At 30.1% G+C, this 24,478-nt stretch overlaps 1 protein-coding gene and 1 pseudogene across 2 annotated transcripts; both read right to left on the bottom strand.

Annotated features, from left to right (window-relative positions):
* Positions 1-888: 888 nt before the first annotated feature.
* LOC117913688 (receptor-like protein kinase 5) lies at positions 889-17,647 on the bottom strand. 2 transcript variants are annotated; one of them, XM_034828741.1, is made up of 3 exons: positions 17,541-17,647; positions 1,628-3,784; positions 889-1,534 (listed from the first exon to the last, which is right to left on the bottom strand). In XM_034828741.1, the coding sequence occupies exons 2-3, from the start codon at positions 3,663-3,665 to the stop codon at positions 1,158-1,160; spliced, it is 2,415 nt and encodes an 804-aa protein (XP_034684632.1). In that variant the 5' UTR covers positions 3,666-3,784; positions 17,541-17,647; the 3' UTR covers positions 889-1,157. The 2 variants fall into 2 exon arrangements, with proteins under 2 accessions (XP_034684632.1, XP_034684631.1); XM_034828740.1 differs by lacking the exon at positions 17,541-17,647 and having other exon boundaries at positions 1,628-4,322.
* LOC117913689 lies at positions 12,866-14,810 on the bottom strand (annotated as a pseudogene).
* Positions 17,648-24,478: the final 6,831 nt, after the last annotated feature.

Genomic DNA, 24,478 nt, shown 5'->3' with positions numbered 1-24,478 from the left:
TCATATTTTGGGAATACTTTATAAAAGGAACTTTTAAAAACATATCAAAGTTGTTTTAGAAAACAAAAAAAAAATCTCTAAAAACTATTTTCATAAAAAATATTTATCAAATATATTTTAAAAAATGGTTGTAAAAAATTTACTTTTCAACGACTAGTCTACAAAAAAGTTATGAAGCTATCTTTATTCTTTAAGAATAATAATAATAATAGTAATATAAGGTATGGTACCAGCACCATAGAATTTTCCTAGTAATTTTATCCAAACAAAACCTTAATTTCATTCAACTATAATAAAATCTTGATACCCTTGTTCTTTAATAATAATAATAATTTTATCCAAACAATATAATAAAATCTTCCCCCCCTTTTTTTTTTTTTTTTTTTTGCTTTTGGCTGCCTCATAATCAATTGTCCGTAGAGTCCAAACCACTTGTTTCTCACATTCTCTCTTTCTTCTCTATTCTTGAATTATGAAATCAACAATTCAATTATACATCTCAAATATTGATATTAACTTTCAATTCTAGATTTTCTAAAGAAAAACAAAAACCAAAAAAAGATTTGATACTAATAAATTGTTTTTATATGTTTTATTTTTAAAATAAAGAATATATAATTTTAAAAATATATAAGTTTTTTTACTAGTTATTAATTATATTTGATTTTTTTTCGTGTGTTTTTATATTAAACCAGATATGAAAAGAATTATTTTACTTAATATATTTTTTAGTACTTTTTAAGAATGTAATTTTAATGTTTGGTACTTAAAAATTTGAATGAAAATACAAGAACAAAAATATATATATATTTAGTATTAATAAATTATTTATATATTTCTTTAAATTTATTTTCTATCTACATAAAGAATAAATAATTTCAACATGCATATTTAATTTTCTTTTATTATTTTTTTTACAGTAAACAAAACATTCTTTGGTAGACAGCACAGTGGCCTTCAACCAGGGAAGAAACAAAATTGCATGAGACTCCATTGAAGAAACAACGCATTTGTACCATGGATTTTGCTAGGGAAGCCAGCCATTGGCTTTATTTACAAGCTTTCTTATGAGATTCAGGTACAGACTGTAAATTTCAAACCAAGATATCGTCATCTCCGTTGTCTGATCCCTTGTTGCTATGCTTGTGAGTGGTGGGTTAAGTGCCATTTCGAAGCAGGGGTGCAACTTCATGGTCCTTTTTCTTCTTCAATGGCCCTGCTGAGTGCTGACTGCACCGTTGAAGAATTTCCAGAACCTTCTTCATTGTGGGCCTATCTGATGGTGATGTCTGAGTGCACCTGACGCCTAGGTTGAAGAGAGTGGTCACTTGTGCTCTGTCACATCGTTCCTTGATCTCCTCATCCACCACTTCCTCAATGCTTTTCTCTTCTCTGAACTGATCCCATGCCCATTCTACGAGGCACTTGTGCTCGTTCACGCTGTTGGGTTCTCTCCCACTCACCAGCTCAAGCAAGACTACTCCAAAGCTGTATACATCGATCTTCTCGTTCACCTTTCTTGTATAAGCAAACTCTGTCATCCAAGTATACAAGAATTGTATGATAAAAATTATCGATAAATTATGGAAATGAAAACATGTGGAAAGGAGGGCCTTGATGGTCTAACCAGGGGCAATATATCCATAAGAGCCTGCAATTCCTGACATGGTGTTGGGCTCTCCTCGCTTGACCAACATCTTGGCCAATCCAAAATCCGCAATTTTCGCGTTGAACTCAGCATCTAGCAAGATGTTGCTGGACTTCACATCTCGGTGTATGATCGGGGCAGAATAGTATTCATGCATGTGGCGTAGGCCTTCTGCAGCTCCGATGGCAATCTGCAACCTTGTTGGCCAATCCAAGACAAAGTTATGGACTGAACTTGTCATGGACGATGTTCTCTGCTTTTTCCCATGAAGCCATCTATCCAAACTCTGCTTCTCCATGTACTCATAAACAAGAAGGCATGAACTTTCATTTGATATGCAACCCAACAACTTCACTATATTGGAATGGCGTATGGCGCCCAATATCCTGACTTCTGCTATGAATTGTTTCTGAAGCTTGTGATCCAATTTCCTTTTATTACAAATCCTTTTAACCGCTAGGAGTTCACCAGAACGGTTATTAGCAATTCGGTATACTTCCCCTGACCCACCGCGTCCGATCAAATTATTTTCCGTCAAACTGGTCAATATGTACTGTTCATTGAAATCTAGTGTTTGGAATTGGGTAACCTCCCAAGCTGTATGGTCTCGACTGTGATTCTTCCTATTATCATCTCGAACCATGAGCAGGGTGAACAAAACAACAGCTAGGAAACCAGATACAACGAAAATTAGGATCATAACGAGATATTTAGTTGACAATTTGTCGGAGTCAACAGCTTTGGCATCACATCTAGGGAGTTTCAGAGTGCCAACATTGACACACAGCTTGGGATCGTTCAAGAAACTGTGTTCATATCCTCCATATTGAAACTCAATGGGGACCATCCCAGAGAGTTGGTTGAACGATAGATCGAGGATATTAAGCGTCAAATGACCAAGTTCAGGAGGAATTTGACCTGAGAACTGGTTTTCTGACAGGTCGAGGTAATTAAGGTTAGGTAAAGAACCTAATGCCTTGGGAATTGGGCCAGAAAGTTTGTTTCTTGAGAGATTCAAATTATTGAGCGACTTCCATGAGATGATCTCGGAGGGAAGCTCACCCGAGAATTGATTCCCATCAAGCAACAGAACAGAGATGTTCCGAAGACTGGTCAATTCCACTGGAATTTTTCCTGACAACATATTGTTGCTGGCATTGAGCACAGCTATGTTCATCCAAGAAGAGATTTCAGCAGGAATTGGACCAGAAAACTTGTTGTTACTGATCTCCACTCTGGACAAATTCCTTGCCAATTTACTTGGAAGTGTCCCCGAGAATGAATTTCCAGCTAACATCACCCATATCATGTCCGGGGATGTCCAGATGCCGGAAGGAATCTCACCTGAAAAGCGATTGTTGGAAAGCTGAATGGTGAGCAAACTTCTGCAATTCCCGAGGGACTTGGGCACTTCCCCGCTGAGATTGTTGTTGGAAGCAACCACTCCAAGCAAAGCCCCCCTAGCGCATAAATGTTGAGGTAATTCCCCGCTTAGTTTATTCTCGCAAACCTCAAAGCTTTTGAGCTCCGAATGAAGGCCAAATGCTGGAGGCAAAACTCCACTCAATTGATTGCTAAAAACTTTGAAGGTTTCCAGTGTAGGAATGAGGCTTATATTTGTTGGTATCTCTCCTGACAACTGATTCCAGAAAAGATTCAAACCCGTCAAATTTTGTAGCTTCCCGAAACCCGCTGGTATCGGCCCCGTCAAATAGTTCTTTGAAAGATCAATTTCTTTCAAGTTGAGAGCTTCTATGGATAAAGGAATGCGGCCGGACAATCTATTATTGAATAAATACAAATTGGTCAAATTCTTCAACGTAAGCATGCCTCCCGGGATCGTACCTTCCAATTTGTTGAGTGAGAGATCCAAGTGTTCCAGACTCGACAGATTGTTGAAGCTCTCCGGTATTTCGCGGATCAAATTCGCGTCCGTCATCCACAGATACTTCAGCTTCTTCAATGCGCCAAACTCTTTTGGAAGGGCTGAGGGCATGAATTTGTCATTATAGGCCATGGCCAAATGTTCAAGATTCGCCAAATTACCAATCTCTGTTGGCCAGGTGCCGTTGAACTCATTTTCGACCAGAAACAAGTAGAACAGCTCCCGTAGCCGCCCAATTGCTGCGGGAATATCTCCAGAGAAGAAGTTTGCGGTGAGGTCCAGGTACCGGAGACGTGAAAGTCGATCAATATCAGCTGGAATTGGACCCGCGAAGAAGTTTTGCAACAAGAGCAGATATTCAAGCTTGGAACAATTGAGAATATCCGGGAACTCGCCGGGAATGTCATTGTTGGAGAGGTCAAGTACGATGAGGTTCTTGAGGTCACAAATCGTGGCTGGAATTTTCTCGCTGATGGCCTTATTGTGGAGTGAAATTGCAGAGACGGTATTGTCGGTGCATTTAATTTCCGGCCAATCACAGGGCGAGGATGAGGAATTCCACGATTGGAGTGACGGTGGATTGCCGAGTTGTTGTTTAACGTCTAGTAGGATTGATCGTTCATCGTCCAGATTTTGGGAAATTACTTGAAAGGGTAAGGAGAGGACGAGGAGGAGAAACAGAGCGGGGAGTGGAATTTTGGCAAATAAAAAGGTTAGTTTCGGCATTTTTGTGGCGTTGAGTTCGTAACCGGCTTCTCAATGAGGGAGGAAGATGGCCGGGAAAGAGATGGAAACCAACGGTTCAATTTCAAAATCTAGGGGATGTCAGAATTTATTTTACTGAATTTTACAAACTGACCCGTGTGTTGAGATTAATTACGAAGGAGCCAGAGTCCACGGCCAATGGAATCGGTGTTTTGTGTTATTCACACGGATCAAATAATTTTGGTCTAACCATTGATCGTGATTCCATGCTTGATTGGTGGTCCTTTTCATCTCCGACACATTAAGCATACTTTGATATCTTAATTCTATTATTTTATATCTTATTTTATTTATTTATTTTTATCTTAATTTCATTTTTTTCTATTACTCATGTTTTACCGTACGCTTCAAATGACCTAAATTTTGGTTGGTGTGGATTTGTTACCTTAGATTTTTATTTTTAGTTATTTAAGTTTTATATAGATAAGGAAAAATAAATATTTTTTAAAATATATAAAAATAATTTATTAATTTTAAATCTATTTTTATTTTTCTTCTTAATTTTTTTCAACTACATTTCACTCAAATTTTCTAAAAACAAAACACTAGATTACAAGATTAGATTTAGCAAGCATGGTTTTTTAGCATGAATTTGTTTAAAATTTGAATAAAAATCAATATAAATCAAAGCTAAAATATTGATCTATTGGATCTATGTAAGATACTTCAAAATAAAATCTCTTTTCCTAACCATACTCCTTATTATCTTTGTGATTAAATTATAATATTTTTTTAAATATTTTCATAATATGAGTCTTATTTTCAAATTTTTAAAATTATTTTTCTAATAGTTCTGCATAAGAAATTTATATTAATTAATGCAAATTTTTAAAATTATTTTTGACCTTTGAAAAATAAATATTAACTTTAATATAAACATACTAGTTATAAGAAAATAAAATTAAAATCATACTCCCAAGATGTTAATATGATTTCTTGTGTGAAAAAATAATGAATGATTTTGAAATATTTTGTATTTCCTTACTTTTATCTTATAACTTTTTATTCTTATATCATTATATTAAAAAAAAAAACATTTTTAATAATTTTTCTTATTTTATAGAAAAATCTGGTATTAAAATGACATATAAGTATAAGAAATATTTTTTTATTAAAATAAATATATAGTAATTAAGAATTTTGAAAAAGTGTTAAAGGGTAAGGATTTAGACCAATGGGTCGTGGCTGCTAGTTGGTCTTGATCCACTAGAAAATTCATTTCCACGATAATGATTCCGATTTACTAATGGCATGTGACCTCAGCATATTCTTTTCATATCTTTTCTCTCATTTTCCACATCACTTTTGCTTTTTAGTCCACGCTCCTTCAACTGTCGTGTCCAACGTTGCAGTGCAGGAAAATCTATTGCAACTAAATTTATTGATTTTATTTTTGGGCACTCTGAAAATAAAGATTTATAAATTAATTAATATAATGTCTTAATAACTTGATTTAAGTTATTAAATAAATTAAATATATTTAATAAAACAATTTAAATTTCATAATTTAAAAATATAAATAATTTTTAAATATCAAATTAAAATAATAAATTTATTTTGAATCTTAAATCACCCCACCTTATTTACCCACATATGTAATAGTAATTTATATAATATGCATGATATCCATGACTCATTTTCTTTAAGCTAAATTTTTTGTAATTATTTTATATATTTGGAATACATTTAATACAAATATGTAACAAATAAATTTATTACTTAAAATTAATAAAAATAAACATGTAAATTTAATAATTTCAAAATATTAACTCAATTTTACCAAACAAACTAGATACTAAAATAAAAAATCTAATAAAAATAATTTAAAATGAAGAATAAGTTAATTAACTATTTTAATTTAATACTTTAAATTATTTTAATTTTGAATTCTGATATTAATTTATTTTATCAAAGTTTTAATTTATTTAATAATTTAAATCAAATTATTAAGACACTTTAAAATAGTAAATTGATTTATCAAAAACTCTCATAATACGCATACAATATAACATATATAACAATTTTATTAGTTGTTATTTATTGATATTATATATTATATACTACTATATGTTATCGTATTTGTTCACTGTGTTAATGTTATTGTTTTGCATTTTATTATGTTTTTATTTCAAAATAATATAAAAAATATTTTAATATACTTTTATAATTAATTCTAAAGACAATTTTTCTATTTTTAAGTTGATTGAAAACCATTCCTGTAAGAAAATTTTAAAAACACCAAATTAATATTTTCATTTTTTTTTACCTTTTTTGAACTCAAATTTTCAAATAATAAAAAATAAAAAATAATATTTTTAAACTTGATTTCTATTTTCTTTAAAAATAAAAACAGAAAACAGAATAAACAAATAACAAAAAAAAAAAAAAAAAAAAGAGTGTGCGTCACTGAGTGTGTTTGCACGCTCTGTTGAAGGACGTGGAAGTAGCAGCAGCTTGCTTTCACAAGTGTTCATATAGTCCAAACAAGGAATAGTAAAAAAGGAGACTTGTCCTTATTCCCATGCCATGTCTACACGCACGATGAAATGTTGGCCACGTTGGAGCTTATGAAATTTTTATACAAATAAAAATTATTAAAATTGATTAACATGAGTGAGTGGTAGGTGACTTTTTTTATATGGGCTTAAAATGAGCAAAGTGGAGTTTTTGAGTTGGTGTAGAAAAATGGGTATCACAAGATTCACAACTTAGTATATGATTGGTGGCAAAATCATATTCATGCTATCAAACCATGGAATGTAAAAAAAAAAGTGATCAATAAAAAATGCGAAATTTGTCAAATCATATTTATTAATATCAGAAAAAGCTTAGGTATCAAATGGATATCTATTTTTGTTGATAAAGAATATATCATAAGATTTAAGTTATTGAATAAAAATACAAATATATGAAATTAAATTATAAATAAATAAGATCAAATATAAACAATTAAGATCAATATATAAAATAATAAAATTAAATTTACGTATAAAGTGATAAAACTTAAAATGTTTATGTGATGCGACATGATTGGTCTCGCTTTTTGTACATGTATGAGTTTTAAACGAGATCCTTATGTTAAAAAGCAAATTTTCATCCATTAACTTACATATTCTCTTGTTTTTAGGATTGAACAAATAACTTTAGTATGTATTGTTTGGAAGTGTGAGAATGAATTTTAAAAATTGGAGAGCATTCAAACCATTGAAATTATTGTGTTATTTTATGGACAACATAAGATAATGTAAAAATATTAGTACTTTTGTTTAACACATAACGAGGATTATTTTTTTAAAAAAAAATATTTTCATTTTTTTTATATTAAGCATGTCATATAAAATGTTTCCTTATTCTCTATTTTAACTGGTACTCATTTGTCTGTTTAGTTTGTTTTTTTTTGAAGTTCTAACAATCGAATGTTAAAAAAAATAAATAAGAAGAAGTTTTTTTTTTTTAAAAAAAAAAAAAATTTAATCATGAGTGTTACTCACTAGTATATTTGGAATAATCTGAATTTATATCTAACTTTGGAAGAATGTAAGCTTTAATAAAGTTGAATTATTTTAAGAAAAATATCATCAATAAAGATAAGTGAGTCTTTTCATAATATTGTAATAAGTATTAAGTTGAAAGTAAGGAAATGAAAGAAGAAAAGAACCTTTTTCCTGTTGAAAAAAAAAAATTAAATAAAAAAATATAGAGATAAAAGCTATATGAAGAACTCGGTAGCAGGATAACAAAATAATAAAAAAACAATTACAACAAACAAAATATGTACATGACCTATTAATAAGCTTATCTTATCTTTTGTTTAAAGTGGGATCAGAGAATAAAAAAAAAAAAAAAAACACTAATAATATGTCTCATATTAAGGGACAAGAGATGGTGGCCAGGTTCAAGTGGTCTTGACTCTCGAAGATAGGTATTTTATTTGGAGGAATAAATGAAGCAAACTTCACTTATATATATATATATATATATATATATATATACAAATTTGAGAAAATATTAAGGTGTAGTATTACATAAAAAACAAAAAAATCTAAATTACTAAATATATATAATGAAATTTAGGTTGTTGGATGAGCATATGAACAAATGAGACTAAAGTAAAATGGCATAGGCAAATGGAATTAGGGCATAAATAATAAGATTTAATGAAATTATAATGTAAATAATGATATTTGAAAATATATATATGAAATTTGATTATTGATACTTTTTCGATATTTTATTTGGATCATAAATTTTAAATCCACGTCTTATCTTATATTTTAGTTTTTATCTATTGAAAAGATAATTTAAAAAAGTTTGAAGTAATATATAAAAATAATTTATTAATTTTAAATCTAATTTTTATTTTCTTTTACTTTTTCTTTCATTCTATATATATAATTTGTATTTTCCTTCAAACATTATGAGAATCAAACATAGTTTTAATGTCTAGAAGTTTAATTTTTTATTTTCAATAAAAGTGAATTATTTAATAAATTTTAAAAATTTTGGAGAATAGCTTAAAATAATTTTTGGATAATCACTCAATGAATGCTTATTTGAAAAATCATTTTCATTTTGTTTTTTTTTTTTAAATTCATATATGAGTACTAAGGGCTTATTTGGTAATTATTTTCAAAAATAATTTTAGAAAATAGTTTTTGAAAATAATTTTTGAAAACAAAAGCCCATTTGAAACCTAAAATGTTTTTAACCCATCTTTAATATTTTTAAATATATTTTAAAAATAATTTTTAAGTCTAGTATTTTATTTTTAATCATTCTATATGGTTGTATATATATATATATATATATATATATATATATATATATATATATATATATATATATATTATAAAAAAAACCCTTATAAAATAATATAAAATAATTAAAAGATGTTCTCTAAAATAATAAAAATAAAAAACAGTTTTTTATTATCAAACGAATTTTTTGTTTTGAATGATATAAATCCGTTCTTCAAAAGAGTTGTCAAATAAGCCTAAATATTTTTAGGAGAATCATATATTAAGAGTGCGTTTGACAGTGATTTTGAGAAGTCTTTTTAGTTTTTTTAACACTTGAAAAATAAAAATTTTAAAGTGTTAAAAAGATTATAAACACTTTTCAGAATTATTGTCAAACGCACTCTAAGTATTTTTCTAAAAAAATACTTTGAACATGTTTGATAGTGATTTTAGGAAGTGTTTCTTACATTTATAATATTTAACAGATAAAAAATTTAAAGTGTTAAAAAAAGACTAAATACACTTATAAGAATCACTATTAAATGCACTTTATAAGTGGTTTTCTAATACTATGAATAATTTTTCAAAATTTAAAAATATTTTGTAAATTTTACCGAATACTTCCTATAATCACAATCAAACACATTTTTAATTTTTTTTTTTAAAAAAATACTTTTTATACTAAAAATGCTTCGTATGATTACAAATGGACTCTTAGTTACTCAGCCGCCATTTTTTTAAAATTTAATGAAAATTTATTAAAAAAACATCTTTTAATAATACAATACTAAAATCAAGAGAAATGATGAATTGATGATAATACGGGAAAGAGTCTAGAAGTGGTGTAAAATTCCTTCGGTAGAAAAATGCTAAAATAAAAAATAAAAAATAGTGAAACGAAGAATCTAGAAGTGGTGAAAAAAAATCCTTGAATAGTAAATATTAAAATTAAAAAAAAATAGGGAAAACAAAAGGAATGATGATTATATAATGAAGAATCTAGAAGTGTAAATTGTAGATGATGAAGCATTATGTGATTGATAATGACTACCAATCATGGAGTCCAAACCATTCTGAATGGGCCTGGCCCAGTGGGCCTATTAAAGATTTGGGTCAAGCCATGTAAATTGAGACATCTAACCAACCCACCCACCCACCCGGAAAATACTTTAAAATGTTAAAAGAAAATGGCTTTTTGTTTAATTTTACTATAATATATATATATATATATATATATATATATATATATATATATATAATTAAAATTAATTAGAAATTTATATAATTTAAAAGCATTTGATCTTTATATAATTGAGAAAAATAAATGAAATGAGTTTGAAAAAATATTTACAAATAATTTATTGATTTTAATTTATTTATTTTTTCCTTTCACTTTTCTTCTCTAATTCATTTCTCTCCCATTTTTCTTCAAATTTTCTAAAACCAAACATAACCTAAATTAATCTGAATCTAGCCATAAATACCAAGTTCTTAGAGCTTGCTTTAAATCATAAATAAACTCTTTTTTTTTAATTGAAAGACATAATTTGGAAACTCGTTGTTAGCAAAACTAATAAGTTGTTGAAGAGATACCTTTCCACTTATAGGCTATGTTTGGTTCCCAAAAATTATTACAAAAAGAAAAAAATATTAAAAAAAATAATTTCCTTATGTTTATTTTCACTATGAAAAGTATGAAATAAAACCAAATATAATTAAAATAATAAAAATTTATACATTTTAAAATTATTTAATTTTTATATAATAAAGAAAAATAAGTTAAATGAGTTTCAAGAAACATATAAAAATAATTTTTAATGTTCTCAAAGGGAAAAATAAAGAAACACTTAGTTTTCTAAAAAGTTAAATATGAAAAATAGCTGCATATAATATATTTAATATAAAAGTTTTAAAAATATTTTTCATATTTTTAATTATTTTGGGAATACTTTATAAAAAGAATATTTTAAAACATATCAAAGTTGTTTTAAAAAACAAAAAAAAAATCTCTAAAAACTATTTTCATAAAAAAATATTTATCAAATATATTTTAAAAAATGGTAGTAAAAAAATTACTTTTTAACAACTAGTGTAAAAAGAAATCCCGAAGATATCTTTATTCTTTAATAATAATAATAATAGTAGTAATCTTATCCAAACAAAACTTTAATTTTTATTCAACTATAATAAAATCTTGATACCCTTATTCTTTAATAATAATAATTTTATCCAAACAAAGTCTTAATTTTCATTCAACTATAATAAAATCTTCACTTTCATCTTTTATTTTTTTATTTATTTTTACTTTAATTTGTATTAATGCTTATCTATTCTTCTATTATTGTTGGTGGGTAGAAAATTGGCGACCTCTCCCAATTATTGTGCTACAAATTTTGCATCACAAAAAAGGGTAAAATTTTGTCATAATCAATTGTCCGTAGGGTTAAAGCCACTTGTTTATCACATTCTTTCTTCTCTACTCTTCAATTATGAAATCAGCAATTCAATCATACATCTCAAATATTGATATTGACTTATTTCTAAAGAAAAATAGAAAATAATAGTAATTTTATCCAAACAAAACCTTAATTTTCATTCAACTATAATAAATCTTGATACCCTTAATCTTTAATAATAATAATAATAATAATTTTATCCAAACAAAGCCTTAATTTTCATTCAACTATAAGAAAATCTTCACTTTCATCTTTTATTTATATATATATATATATATATATTGTTTGAATTTGTATTAACGGTTATCTATTCTTCTATTATAGTTGGTGGGTAGAAAATTGGCAACCTCTCCCAAATATGGTGGCAACAATGCTACATATTTTACACCACAAAAAAGGGTAAAATTTTGTCATAATCAATTGTCCGTAGGGTCTAAGTCACTTGTTTATCACATTCTTTCTTCTCTACTCTTCAATTATGAAACCAACAATTTAATCATACATCTCAAATATTGATAGTGACTTTCAATTCTAGAATTTCTAAAGAAAAACAGAAAATAATAGTAATTTTATCCAAACAAAACCTTAATTTTCATTCAATTATAACAAAATCTTGATACCCTCATTCTTTAATAATAATAATAATAATAATTTTATTCCAACAAAGCCTTAATTTTCATTTAACTATAATAAAATCTTCACTTTCATCTTTTATTTATTTATTTTATATATATATATATATATTTTTTTTTTTTGCTTGAATTTATATTAACGATTATCTATTCTTCTATTATAGTTGGTGGGTAGAAAATTGGGCGACCTCTCCCAATTATTGGTGGCAACAATGCTACAAATTTTGCACCACAAAAAATGGTAAAATTTTGTCATAATCAATTGTCCGTGGAGTCCAAGCCACTTGATTAATACATTCTTTCTTCTCTACTCTTCAATTATGAAACCAACAATTATTCAATCATACATTTCAAATATTGATATTGAGTTTCAATTCTAGAATTTCTAAAGAAAACAGAAACCAAAAAGAGATTTGATACTAATAAATTGATTTTATATATTTTATTTTTAAAATAAAGAATAAATAATTTTTAAAATATATAAGTTTTTTTACTAGTTATTAATTATATTTGATTTTTTTGGTGTGTTTTTATATTAAACCATATATGAAAAGAATTATTTTACTTAATATTTTTCTTTTTTAGTATTTTTTAAGAATGTAATTTTAATATTTGGTGCTTAAAAATTTAAAAGAAAATACAAGAAAAAGAAAATAAAAAAATAGAAAACATAGTTAATATTATTAAATTATTTTATATATTTCTTTAAATTTATTTTATTCATTTATTTTCTATCTACATAAAGAATAAATAATTTCAACATGCATATTTAATTTTCTTTGATTATTTTTTTACAGTAAACAAGACATTCTTTGGTAGACAGCACAGTGGCCTTCAACCATCGAGGAAACAAAATTGCGTGAGACTCCAGTGAAGAAACAACGCATTTGTACCATGCATTTTGCTAGGGAAGCCAGCCATTGGCTTAATTTACTAGCTTTCTTATGAGATTAATGTACAAACTGTAAATTTCAAACCAAGATATCGTCATCTCCGTTGTCTGATCCCTTGTTGCTATGCTTTTGAGTGGTGGGTTAAGTGCCATTTCGAAGCAGGGGTGCAACTTCATGGTCCTTTTTCTTTCTTCGAGGGCCCTGCTGGGGTTGAAGAATTTCCAAAACCTTCTTCATTGTGGGCCTATCGGATGGTGATGTCTGAGTGCACCTGAGGCCTAGGTTGAAGAGAGTGGTCACTTGTGCTCTGTTACATTGTTCCTTGATCTCCTCATTCACCACTTCCTCAATGGTTTTCCCTTCTCTGAATTGATCCCATGCCCATTCTACAAGGCACATGTGCTCGCCGTTGCGTTCTCTCCCCGTCACCAGCTCAGGCAGGACTACTGCAAAGCCATATACATCGATCTTCTCGTTCACCTTTGTTGCATAAGCATACTCTGTCATCCAAGTATACAAGAATTGTATTATAAAAATCATCCATACATTATGGAAATGAAAATATGTGGAAAGGAGGGCCTTGATGGCCTTACCAGGGGCAAGATATCCGTGAGTGCCTGCAACTTCTGACATGGTGTTGGGCTCCCCTTGCCTGACCAACATCTTGGCCAATCCAAAATCCTCAATTTTCGCGTTGAATTCGCGTCTAGCAAGATGTTGCTGGCCTTTACATCTCGATGTATGATCAGGGCAGAACAGTATTCATGCATGTGGCGTAGGCCTTTTGCAGCTCCGATGGCAATCTGCAACCTTGTAGGCCAATTCAAGACAAAGTTATGGACGATGTCCTCTGCTTCTTCCCATGAAGCCATCTATCCAAACTCTGCTTCTCCATGTACTCAAACAAGAAGGCTTGAGCTTTCATTCGATATGCAGCACAACAACTTCACTATATCGGAGTGGCGTATGGTGCCCAATATCTCGACTTCTGCTATGAATTGTTTCTGAACGTTGTGATCCAATCTCCTATAATTATTACAAATCCTTTTAACCGCTAGGAGTTCACCAGAGCGGTTATTAGTAATTCGGTATACTGTCCCTGACCCACCACGTCCGATCAAATTATTTTATGTCAAATTGGACAATGTGTTGTGTTCATCGAAATCCAGTTTTTGGAATTGAGTAAGCTTCCAAGTTGTATGGTCTCGACTGTAAGTAGCACAAAACACCGAGTTTCATTGGTCGTGGCTCATTCGGAATTTAATCCCAATGCACAGGTCAGTTTGTAAAATTCAGTAAAATAAATTCTGACAGCCCACCAGATTTTGAAATTGAACCGTTGGTTTCCATCTCTTTCCCGGCCATCTTCCTCCCTCCCCAGTGTCCTCACAGAGAAGCCGGTGACGAACTCAACGTCGCAACAATGCCTAAACCACCCTTTTTATTAGCCAAAATTCCATTCCCCGCTCTGTTTCTCCTCCTAGTCCTCTCCTTACCCTTTCAAGTAATTTCCCAAAATATGGACGATGAACGACCAATCCTACTAGACGTTAAACAACAACTAGCAATCCCCCCTCACTCCAATCGTCGAACTCCTCATCCTCGCCCTGTGATTGGCCGGAAATTACATATATCGACAATACCGTCACTGCAATTTCACTCCGCAACAATACCATCACCAAGAAAATTCGGGCCAGAATTTGTGACCTCAAGAACCTTGTCGTACTTGACGTCTCCAACAATTACATTCCAGGCGAGTTCCCGGATATTCTCAATTGTTTTAAGCTCGAATATCTCCTCTTGTTGCAAAACTCCTTCGTGGTTCCAATTCCAGCTGATATTGATCGACTTTCACGTCTCCGGTACCTAGACCTCACCGCAAACAACTTCTCTGGAGTGGTTGTTTCCTACAACAATCTCAGCGGGGAAGTGCCCAAGTCCCTCGGGAATTGCACAAGTTTGCTCACAATTCAGCTTTCCAACAATCGCTTTTCAGGCGAGATTCCTTCCTGCATCTGGACATCCCTGGACATGGTATGGGTGATGTTAGCTGGAAATTCATTCTCGGGGGCACTTCCAAGTAGATTGGCAAGGAATTTGTCCAGAGTGGATATCAGTAACAACAAGTTTTCTGGTCCAATTCCTGCTGAAATCTCTTCTTGGATGAACATAGGATGTTTTGAGTCATACTCCTAAAAAAAGATGACAGTGACAGAGTATCAAACCAAGTTATAACAATAGATAGGATGTTTTGGCCCTGTATGACATGTCGTATGGCTACAAAAGCCTTTCACTAGACCAAACAGGCAGTTATGATATTTTTATTAGGGGTAAACAATGGCTTTGGATGGATAAAGGTTAAGTGCATAGATTGAACCAATACCCTCAACATGGCCCAAATCAACTCATCCATAATGCAAAGGAAAGAAAGTTGAACCTGATCCTTCTAAGGAAAGCCGAAGCAGATCTAGAGAAGACCAAAATTTGATTGTAAGTAAAACCTAAATCAATTCTTATGCCCACACTTCCAGTAGTCCACATCAGCAACTACTTTTTTTGTTGGAGAATTTTTTCAAGCAATTTTAGTGCTACAAATTGCTTTTTCTGCCCATACACTTTGATTATATATATATATATACACGTAGAGAGAGAGAGAGAGAGAGAGATGTATAAACAACCTAGAGAAAGTTACTTAAGGTCAAAAACTAACTTTTAGTCCCTTTAAAAATGGAAAATAATATGATATTTAGCCCACTGTTGTTCAAAGGTATCGATTACCTCGTAGATATTTCTCCATGAAGCTTGGAAAACCTTATATTCTCATCCTCAAATAGCTTTTGGAATGTCTATCTTTTGATATCCAAAATTTACAAGAGTACAGTGAAGTTATGTGACTGTTGTGTGAGTGAGTGATATGATGTACATAACTATAGATATGGTCAAGGATCAAATGAACAATCCATTGAGAAAAAAATATCCTAAGAAAACATGATTTCAAGGGAAATCTGAATGAAATAAAGCTTGCCTGTGTGTTCTGTCCCAACATTTTACACTCTCCTTCAACACATACCATCAAGATCTCTAAGTTTCCTCATTTACCACAGTTTTTGCATCTAACTTGTAACAATAGGAAAATTTAAAAACATATCCTTGGTAAGGAGATTTACAGTGAGCACATCACAAATATTATAACATCACACCTTTTGTGTTAATACCTCATTGCTTTTCTCATTCTACTTCTGATGACATTTTAAAAATTAATATCCAATTAGAATGACAATTTAATGTTTTTGAGAGCTTTTCTAGTTTTTTGACCTTGGACTAAAAATCTTAAGACTTGATCTCTACAACATCTTACACAGATTCCAGTTTATCTGAAGCACTACGTTCTTCTATAAAGATATCAATTTCTAGAAGTTAGGAGTAATTTTCACCAAATATGTGCAATCATGCAAAAAGAAAGGGCAAGATAAGAGGGAAAATGAATCATACTTTCTGGCCAATCCGCAAGTGTTGGATCCTCCCAAGTTTGGCCAGCAACTTTACGAGGAATTGCTCTCTTCTTTGTCTCAGCTTTGTGCTCTAGCAAGAGCAGCTTTTACACTCTCGAGAGCTTCAGGTGTGATTGTCTGTGCATCCCTTTGGAATAACTGATGAGCCTGTTTACATATGCCACAAAATTACAAACATGAATGGTACCATACCCAAGCATTACACAACTAATCTCTGGAAAGAAAAAATTATGCCCTTAAAGGAAAAACATTAACTTCTTTCTGAAACAGTCCCATGTTTAGCATTTTCAATGTAGCATTTCCTTCCCAAATCTGCTCATTTCATTGTTATTTCGAAAAGTTTTTCCACCTATTATTGATCTCACAATAGAAAGCAACTCTGCAATAGAAAGCAACACTTTTTGAGTCCCATGGACCCACAACCCCAAGTTCAAGCATTGAAACCACAAACAAAAAAATAAAAAAGAAAAAGAAAATTCTCACCTGCTGATATTGAGGGAGTGAGTAGACACCAGCAACAGGAGCCGAAGCTGGGTATACAGGAGCAATGGTTGAAATCTTGACCGGTGGCACAGGTACATGGACAGGCGGTGGAGAAGGGGCAACATAGGGCTGAGAATACTGGGAAACAGCCATTGGACCGGACTGGGAAAAATATCAAACCAATTTTTCCTGACAACATGTTGTTGGCATTGAGCACGGCTATGTTCATCCAAGAAGAGATTTTAGCAGGAATTGGACCAGAAAACTTGTTGTTACTGATATCCACTCTGGACAAATTCCTTGCCAATCTACTTGGAAGTGCCCCCGAGAATGAATTTCCAGCTAACGTCACCCATACCATGTCCAGGGATGTCCAGATGCCGGAAGGAATCTCGCCTGAAAAGCGATTGTTGGAAAGCTGAATTGTGAGCAAACTTGTGCAATTCCCGAGGGACTTGGCACTTCCCCGCTGAGATTGTTGTAGGAAACAACCACTCCAAGCAAAGACCCAATTGCTGAGGGAATATCTCCAGAGAAGTTGTTTGCGGTGAGGTCTAGGTACCGGAGACGTGAAAGTCGATCAATATCAGCTGGAATTGGAACCACGAAGGAGTTTTGCAACAAGAGGAGATATTCGAGCTTAAAACAATTGAGAATATCCAGGAACTCGCCTGGAATGTAATTGTTGGAGACGTCAAGTACGACAAGGTTCTTGAGGTCACAAATTCTGGCCCGAATTTTCTTGGTGATGGTATTGTTGCGGAGTGAAATTGCAGTGACGGTATTGTCGATGCATGTAATTTCCGGCCAATCACAGGGCGAGGATGAGGAATTCGACGATTGGAGTGAGGGGGGATTGCTAGTTGTTGTTTAACGTCTAGTAGGATTGGTCGTTCATCGTCCAGATTTTGGGAAATTACTTGAAAGGGTAAAGAGAGGACTAGGAGGAGAAACAGAGCGGGGAATGGAATTTTGGCTAATAAAAAGGGTGGTTTAGGCATTGTTGTGACGTTGAGTTCGTCACCGGCTTCTCTGTGAGGACACTGGGGAGGGAGGAAGATGGCCGGGAAAGAGATGGAACCCAACGGTTCAATTTCAAAATCTGGTGGGCTGTCAGAATTTATTTTACTGAATTTTACAAAGTGACCTGTGTGTTGGGATTAATTACGAAGGAGCCACGAGTCCACCACCAATGAACTCGGTGTTTTGTGATCAACCAATCTAACCATTGACCGTGAGATCATGCGTGATTGGTGGTCCCTTTCATCTTTGAGGCATGAAGCTTAATTTGAGGAGCGGCAAAAAAATAAAATAAAAAAATAATAGTGTAGACCCCCTCAGCAGCAGCAGGGCGCTTTCTTTTTTTAGATTATTATTTTATTCATTTTTCTTTTGCTTTTCCTTTTTTCTTTTTCTCTCTTCTTCAGAACCGAGAAGGAGCTAGGGGTGGCAGCCAAAACAGGGCGGCCATGGGACAATATGGATGAGCCTTTTTGGGGCGGCCAGAGAGGACGAGATGGGCAGGTTTTTGCGGCTAGAGGGGACGGGAGACAGGTGAACAAAAATGAGAAAAGATGGGCAGCAGCAAGGGGTTTTTTTTTTCTCGGAGCTGTTGGAGAAAAAAAGAAAGGGAGGAAGAGTCATCTGAAAGCAAAACAGAGGAAGAGTTTGTCATCTTGGGTCCAGGTATGACTTCCACATGCTTCATGTATCTCATTTCGGATTATTCTACTCCATGTTCCTGCTGTTTTTTTTGGATTCAACTTGGTGTTTGAAGGTTTATGTTTGGTGTTATGCATATTTATGAAATTCCGAAGCTGTTCTAATTTGTTATTATTATTATTATTTATTTTCTTCATCTTCTTCCCTGTTTCTGGAATTTTATTTTATTTTTTTTGGAGCGTGTGGCATCATGATTGGGCTGGTCGTGGTGATCGGAATACTTTCGGGAGAACTCGGGTGAAAAAAATGATGGTCTAATAAGGTTGGATTTGTGAAAATAATATCAAATGACCATCTAGATGAGATGCTCACATGAAGACGGAAGGAGCCAGTGACCACTTTTTCTGAACCCTAAACTCACCCTCCCTACCCACTGTCATCATGCTCACTGCCCATATCCAAACACCCATCCAACTAATCCTCCCTCATATATGCATACCCATTTAATCATGTTTCCAAACCCGTCTCTCTCTCAAACCAGACAGCAAAAAGAAAAATAATGAAAGAAAAAATGACAGCTGCTACGATACGAGCTCCAACATTCCTCCTCCGCAACCACGCTTCTCTTCACCGGAGCGACCTTTTTCCGGCCAATCCCTACAAAACCCATGTTAATCCCTGGTTTCCTCCTATACTTAAGTCATGATTTCTTGATAAACGAAATAGGTGAAGATCGAAATTCATGGCGGATTCAGACCGCGACTCGGGTGGGCACAATAACAGCAACGCCAATAGCGAGCTGTCGGTGAGAAGAGCTCCTTGGGAGGGAGGCCCGACGAGGAGGATGAGAGGCGGGGCTCCACTTTTATTCTTCCAGAAGTGGCAGCCCTCTTGTGACACGTAAAAGATTAAAAATAAAAAATAAAAAATAAAAAATAAAAATGAAGGGTGGCAATTCTAAGGTGTTATGGGAATCACCATAAGTGGCATAAACACGTGAAGTTTGATTTCTATAAATTCTTTTTTTAAACCGATCCTTGAAGTCCCGGTTTTTTAGATAATTTCACGTCAAGTCCAATTTTCGAATGACTACCAAAAATTCGTCTTTGCAAAACTCTATTTAAAAAAAAAAAAAAAAAACAAAAAAAACAAAAATCAATTATTCAAGATTCAATTCTCGAAATTATTTTCTAAAATCATAATTTTAAATTTGATTTTCCAATATTCAAACTTTTAAATTCAATTTTCAAAACTCCGACTTCCGAATTTAATTTCTCATTTAAAAAATTCTCATGTTCGCATCCATTTCTTTAATTATTTATTTTCGTTATTATTATTATATTCATTTATTCATTTATTTATTTTAAAATTTCATCTTTAGATAATTTATTAAAATCCCAACTCTCGAATTTAATTTTCCATTTCAGAATTTCCAATGTTCACATTCATTTCTTTAATCATTTGTTTTCGCTATCATTATTCCTTTTATTTATTCATTTTAAAATTCTATTTTTAAATAATTTTTCGAAATTCTTATCTCCAACTTAATTTCCAATTTCCAAAATTATAATTTTAACATTTATTTATTCAACTATCATCATCTTCGTCATTATTATTATTTATCTATTTATTTATTTATTTCTAAAATTCCATTGCTAAATAATTTTTCAAAATTTTGATTTTCGATGTTAAGTTCCGAGCTTCAAAAATTCCACTATTCACTTTCGTTCGCTTAAATATTATTTAGGTTATTATTATTATTATTCCATTTATTTATTCATTCATTTCTTTTTAAAAAAATTCCAATCATTAAAGTTCTAAAAAATTTCACATTTATTCGTTTAAATATTATTTTTGTTAATTGTTATTATTATTTCATATTTATTTATTTATCTCTTTTAAAAATTCTCATTAAAGTTCAATTCTTTCAAAAATCTGACTTTCAAATTTAATTTTCAATTTCAAAAATTTCACTATTCATGTTCATTCGTTTAAATATTATTATTTTTAATTATTATTATTATTCTATATTTATTTATTTATCTCTTTAAAAAACTCCAATCATTAAAGTTCAATTTTTCAAAAATCTAATTTCCTAATTTTAATTTTCAATCTCAAAAATTCTGTTATTCACTTTCATTCGTTTAAATATTACTTTTGTTATTATTATTATTATTTCATATTTATTTATTTATTTATTTTAAAAAATTCTAATTATTAAAGTTTCATTCTTCAAAAATCTGATTTCCAAATTTAATTTTCGATCTCAAAAAGCCCACTATTCACTTTTCGTTCGTTTAAATATTATTTTTGTTAATTGTTATTATTATTCCATATTTATTTATTTATCTCTTTTAAAAATTCCAATTATTAAAGTTCACTTTTCAAAAATCTAACTTCCAAATCTAATTTCCAATCTCTAAATTCAATTTCCAATTTCTAAAATTCTAACTTTCGCAATTATTCATCCAATTGTCATTATTTTCGTTATTCTATTTATTTATTTATTTATTTGTTCGTTTGTTTAAAATCACATCTCTAAATAATCATTTGAATTTCCAATCTCTAAATTCAATTTCCAATTTTTAAAATTTCAACTTTCACAATTATTTATCCAATCGTTATTATTTTCGTTATTCTATTCATTTATTTATTCATTTGTTTGTTTATTTAAAATTTCATCCCTAAATAATTCTTTAAATTTCCAATCCTTAAGTTCGATTGCCAATTTCCAAAATTCTAACTTTCGCAATTATTTATTCAATCATTATTATTTCGTTATTATTATTATTTCATTCATTCATTTAATTCTTATTTCCAAATTTAGTTCTCTGAAATTCCAATTTTCCAATTTTCGAACTTAATTTTCAATTTCCAATATTCCAATTCGCATTTATTCCGTTACTTATTATTATTATCATTTTATTCATTTATTTTTAAAAATTATGCCTTCGAATGATTTCCAAGATTTCCAATTTTTATAATTCAATTTCCATAGTTTTTGCTTCTCAAATAATTTTCAATTCTGATTTCTTTCAAAATTTAATTTCCAAGGTCTCAATTTTCGTAATTTAATTTTTTTTTAAATCCCGAACTCTCAAATAATTTTCAAAATTTCAATTTCTTTCAAATTTAATTTCTAAAATTCTCATTCTTATATTTAATTTCTAAAAATCCGATATTCAAATAATTTCAAAAATTCAGTTTTCCCTCGAACTGTTTTAATTTCTGTTTGGTGATGCGTGCTCTTTATTGTACACTGACCCCATCTTTTATGATAGCGCATTACTCGTTTGTGGCCTAGGTACACACACCCATTCCCATTTTGGTCATTCTCCATGCATGTTTTGATTCTCATATGTGCATCATCGATTTGAGTATCCATTGATTTTCTTATTAATTGTCATGTCAGTTTCATTTTATTAGTAGAGACTTGATTTTAGGGACTTGGAGGGTGCTACGGTATTTACCGTACCTTCCCGACAAGTAACCTGACCCCTGAGCCCGATCCGATTTTTCACAGACCACATTTTCCAAAATAAAGAGTCACATTTAGGATTTTCTTTCTTATTTTGTTTACCCTTTTAAAAATAAAACAAAAATAAGTGACGACTCCAAGTCATTTTTTTTAATAAATAAAATCATTTTCAAGCAAAAATCGAGTTTGCCATCGAATGAAAGGGCATGAGCCAAAATGCGGGGTCCACAAAAATATATATATATTTCTTAATTTTTTTAAACTTTTTTTTCTTCCATTTCCACTCAAATTTTCTAAGAACAAAATACTAGGTTACAAGATTAGATTTAGCAAGCATTATGGTTTTTTAGCATGAAATTGTTTAAAATTTAAATAAAAATAAATATTGATTTATTGAATCTATGTACGATGCTTCAAAATAAACTTTTTTTATAAAATCTCTTTTCCTAAACTTATTCATACTCTCATTATCTTTGTGATTAAATTATAACATTTTCTAATATTTTCATAATATGAGTCTTATTTTCAAATTTTTACAATTATTTTTCTAATAGTTTTACTAAAGAAATTTTATAAATCAGAATTATATTCCTGGAAATTTAATAAGTTTCTTTCCATAATTCTATAGTAAGAAGCATAATCAACTTTTACCTTTTTACCCTTTTTGTTTTTTTTTTATTTTATGAAAAAACATCTAATCGTATATGAAAATAAATATTAAATAATAATTTTTCTATTATTTATTTATATTAGTCCATTACCATTTTGATTTATTTCCCATCATTTTAGAATTTTTTTTTTTTTCTCTTTGTGATTTGAAAAGTTTGACCCTTTAAATGTTTACTTTATGGTTTCTATTTTTGAAGAATAAAAAATTATAATAACTTCTATATCAAATATAAGAATTCTTACAAATTGAGTTTAAAAAATATTATAATTTTTAAAAAGTGAGATATTAAAAAATTTTATTATTTCAAATTTAAAATTCTGAAAATGAATTTTAACAAAATCTCATTTCCTTTTCTTTATTATCATATTTTGTCTCCTATGGGTCATACATGGTCTCAAATGGCTTAATTACTTTAATAACCCAACTGGTGATGAAAGCTTCTCATTTATTTATTTATTTAGATATAAAAAATGAATATAATTTTTTTAAAAAAAAAATCCTTGCTTTGTGTGAAACATGTTTAGATATTATTATTATTATTTTTTTGAAAAATTGAGTTCAGAAAAGGATAAAAATTAAAATACTAATTTGATGTTTTTAAAATTTTCTTTTGACAATGGTTTTCAATCAACTTAAAAATAGAAAAATTATCCTTAGAATTAATTATAAAAATATATTTAAATAATTTTTATATTATTTTAAAATAAAAACATAATAAAACAACAATAAAATAAAACAATGAATAAATATGGTATAATAACATATAGTAGCATATATTATATATTGTATGTTATATTTTATGCATATTATAAGAGTGCTTGATAAATCAATTTAATGACTTTAGTTGATTTAATAACTTAATTTAAGTTATTAAATAAATTAGATATGTTTGGTAAAATAATTTAATATTATAACTTAAATTAAAAAATAACTTTAAGTATTAAATTAAAATAATTTATTTATTTTTAATATCAAATCATTTTATTATTTTTTACTTTAATATCAAGTTTGTGTGGTTAAATTGAATTATTTTTTGAAATTATCAAATTTACATATTTATTTTATTAATTTTAAGTAATATTTACCTTTTAGTAATAAATTTATTCCTTGTATCCTAAATATATAAAATAATTACAAAATATTTACGTTAAAGAAAATGAGTCTAGGTATACTATATAGGTTGTTACCACATATGTGAGTAATAAGACATAAGTGATTTAAGATTCAAAATAAGTTTATTATTTTAATTTCATATGTAAGTGTTATTTTTAATTTTATATGATGGTATTAAATTATTTTATTAAATATATTTAATCTATTAAATGATTTAAATTAAATTATTATATTATTATATTAATTAATTTATCATACGTCTTCTAAAAATCTTTCCTTTTAGAGTGCCCTATTTTAATAACATATCTTTGTGTCGTCGTCAAATCGTCTAAATTTTACTCTACACTTTTGATGGTCCGTGTAACATGTTGGATAGGCTAGAATTTGTCCTTCCTATGGTTAGTTGAAATAGATTTTCCTACAGTGCAACGTCGCACACCACTCGAGGCCCACGCCCACCGCTACCGGCCACCGCCCATTAGTATTGTTGACCCTCCTTCATGTTGGGCTCCGTCGTATGTGAGGGAGTGCTCCATATGCTT

This window comes from Vitis riparia, chromosome 4 (assembly GCF_004353265.1).
Source record: "Vitis riparia cultivar Riparia Gloire de Montpellier isolate 1030 chromosome 4, EGFV_Vit.rip_1.0, whole genome shotgun sequence".
Lineage (NCBI taxonomy): Eukaryota > Viridiplantae > Streptophyta > Magnoliopsida > Vitales > Vitaceae > Vitis > Vitis riparia.
The sequence above is the reverse complement of the archived record's forward strand: the minus strand, read 5'-3'. Positions and strand labels throughout refer to the sequence as shown.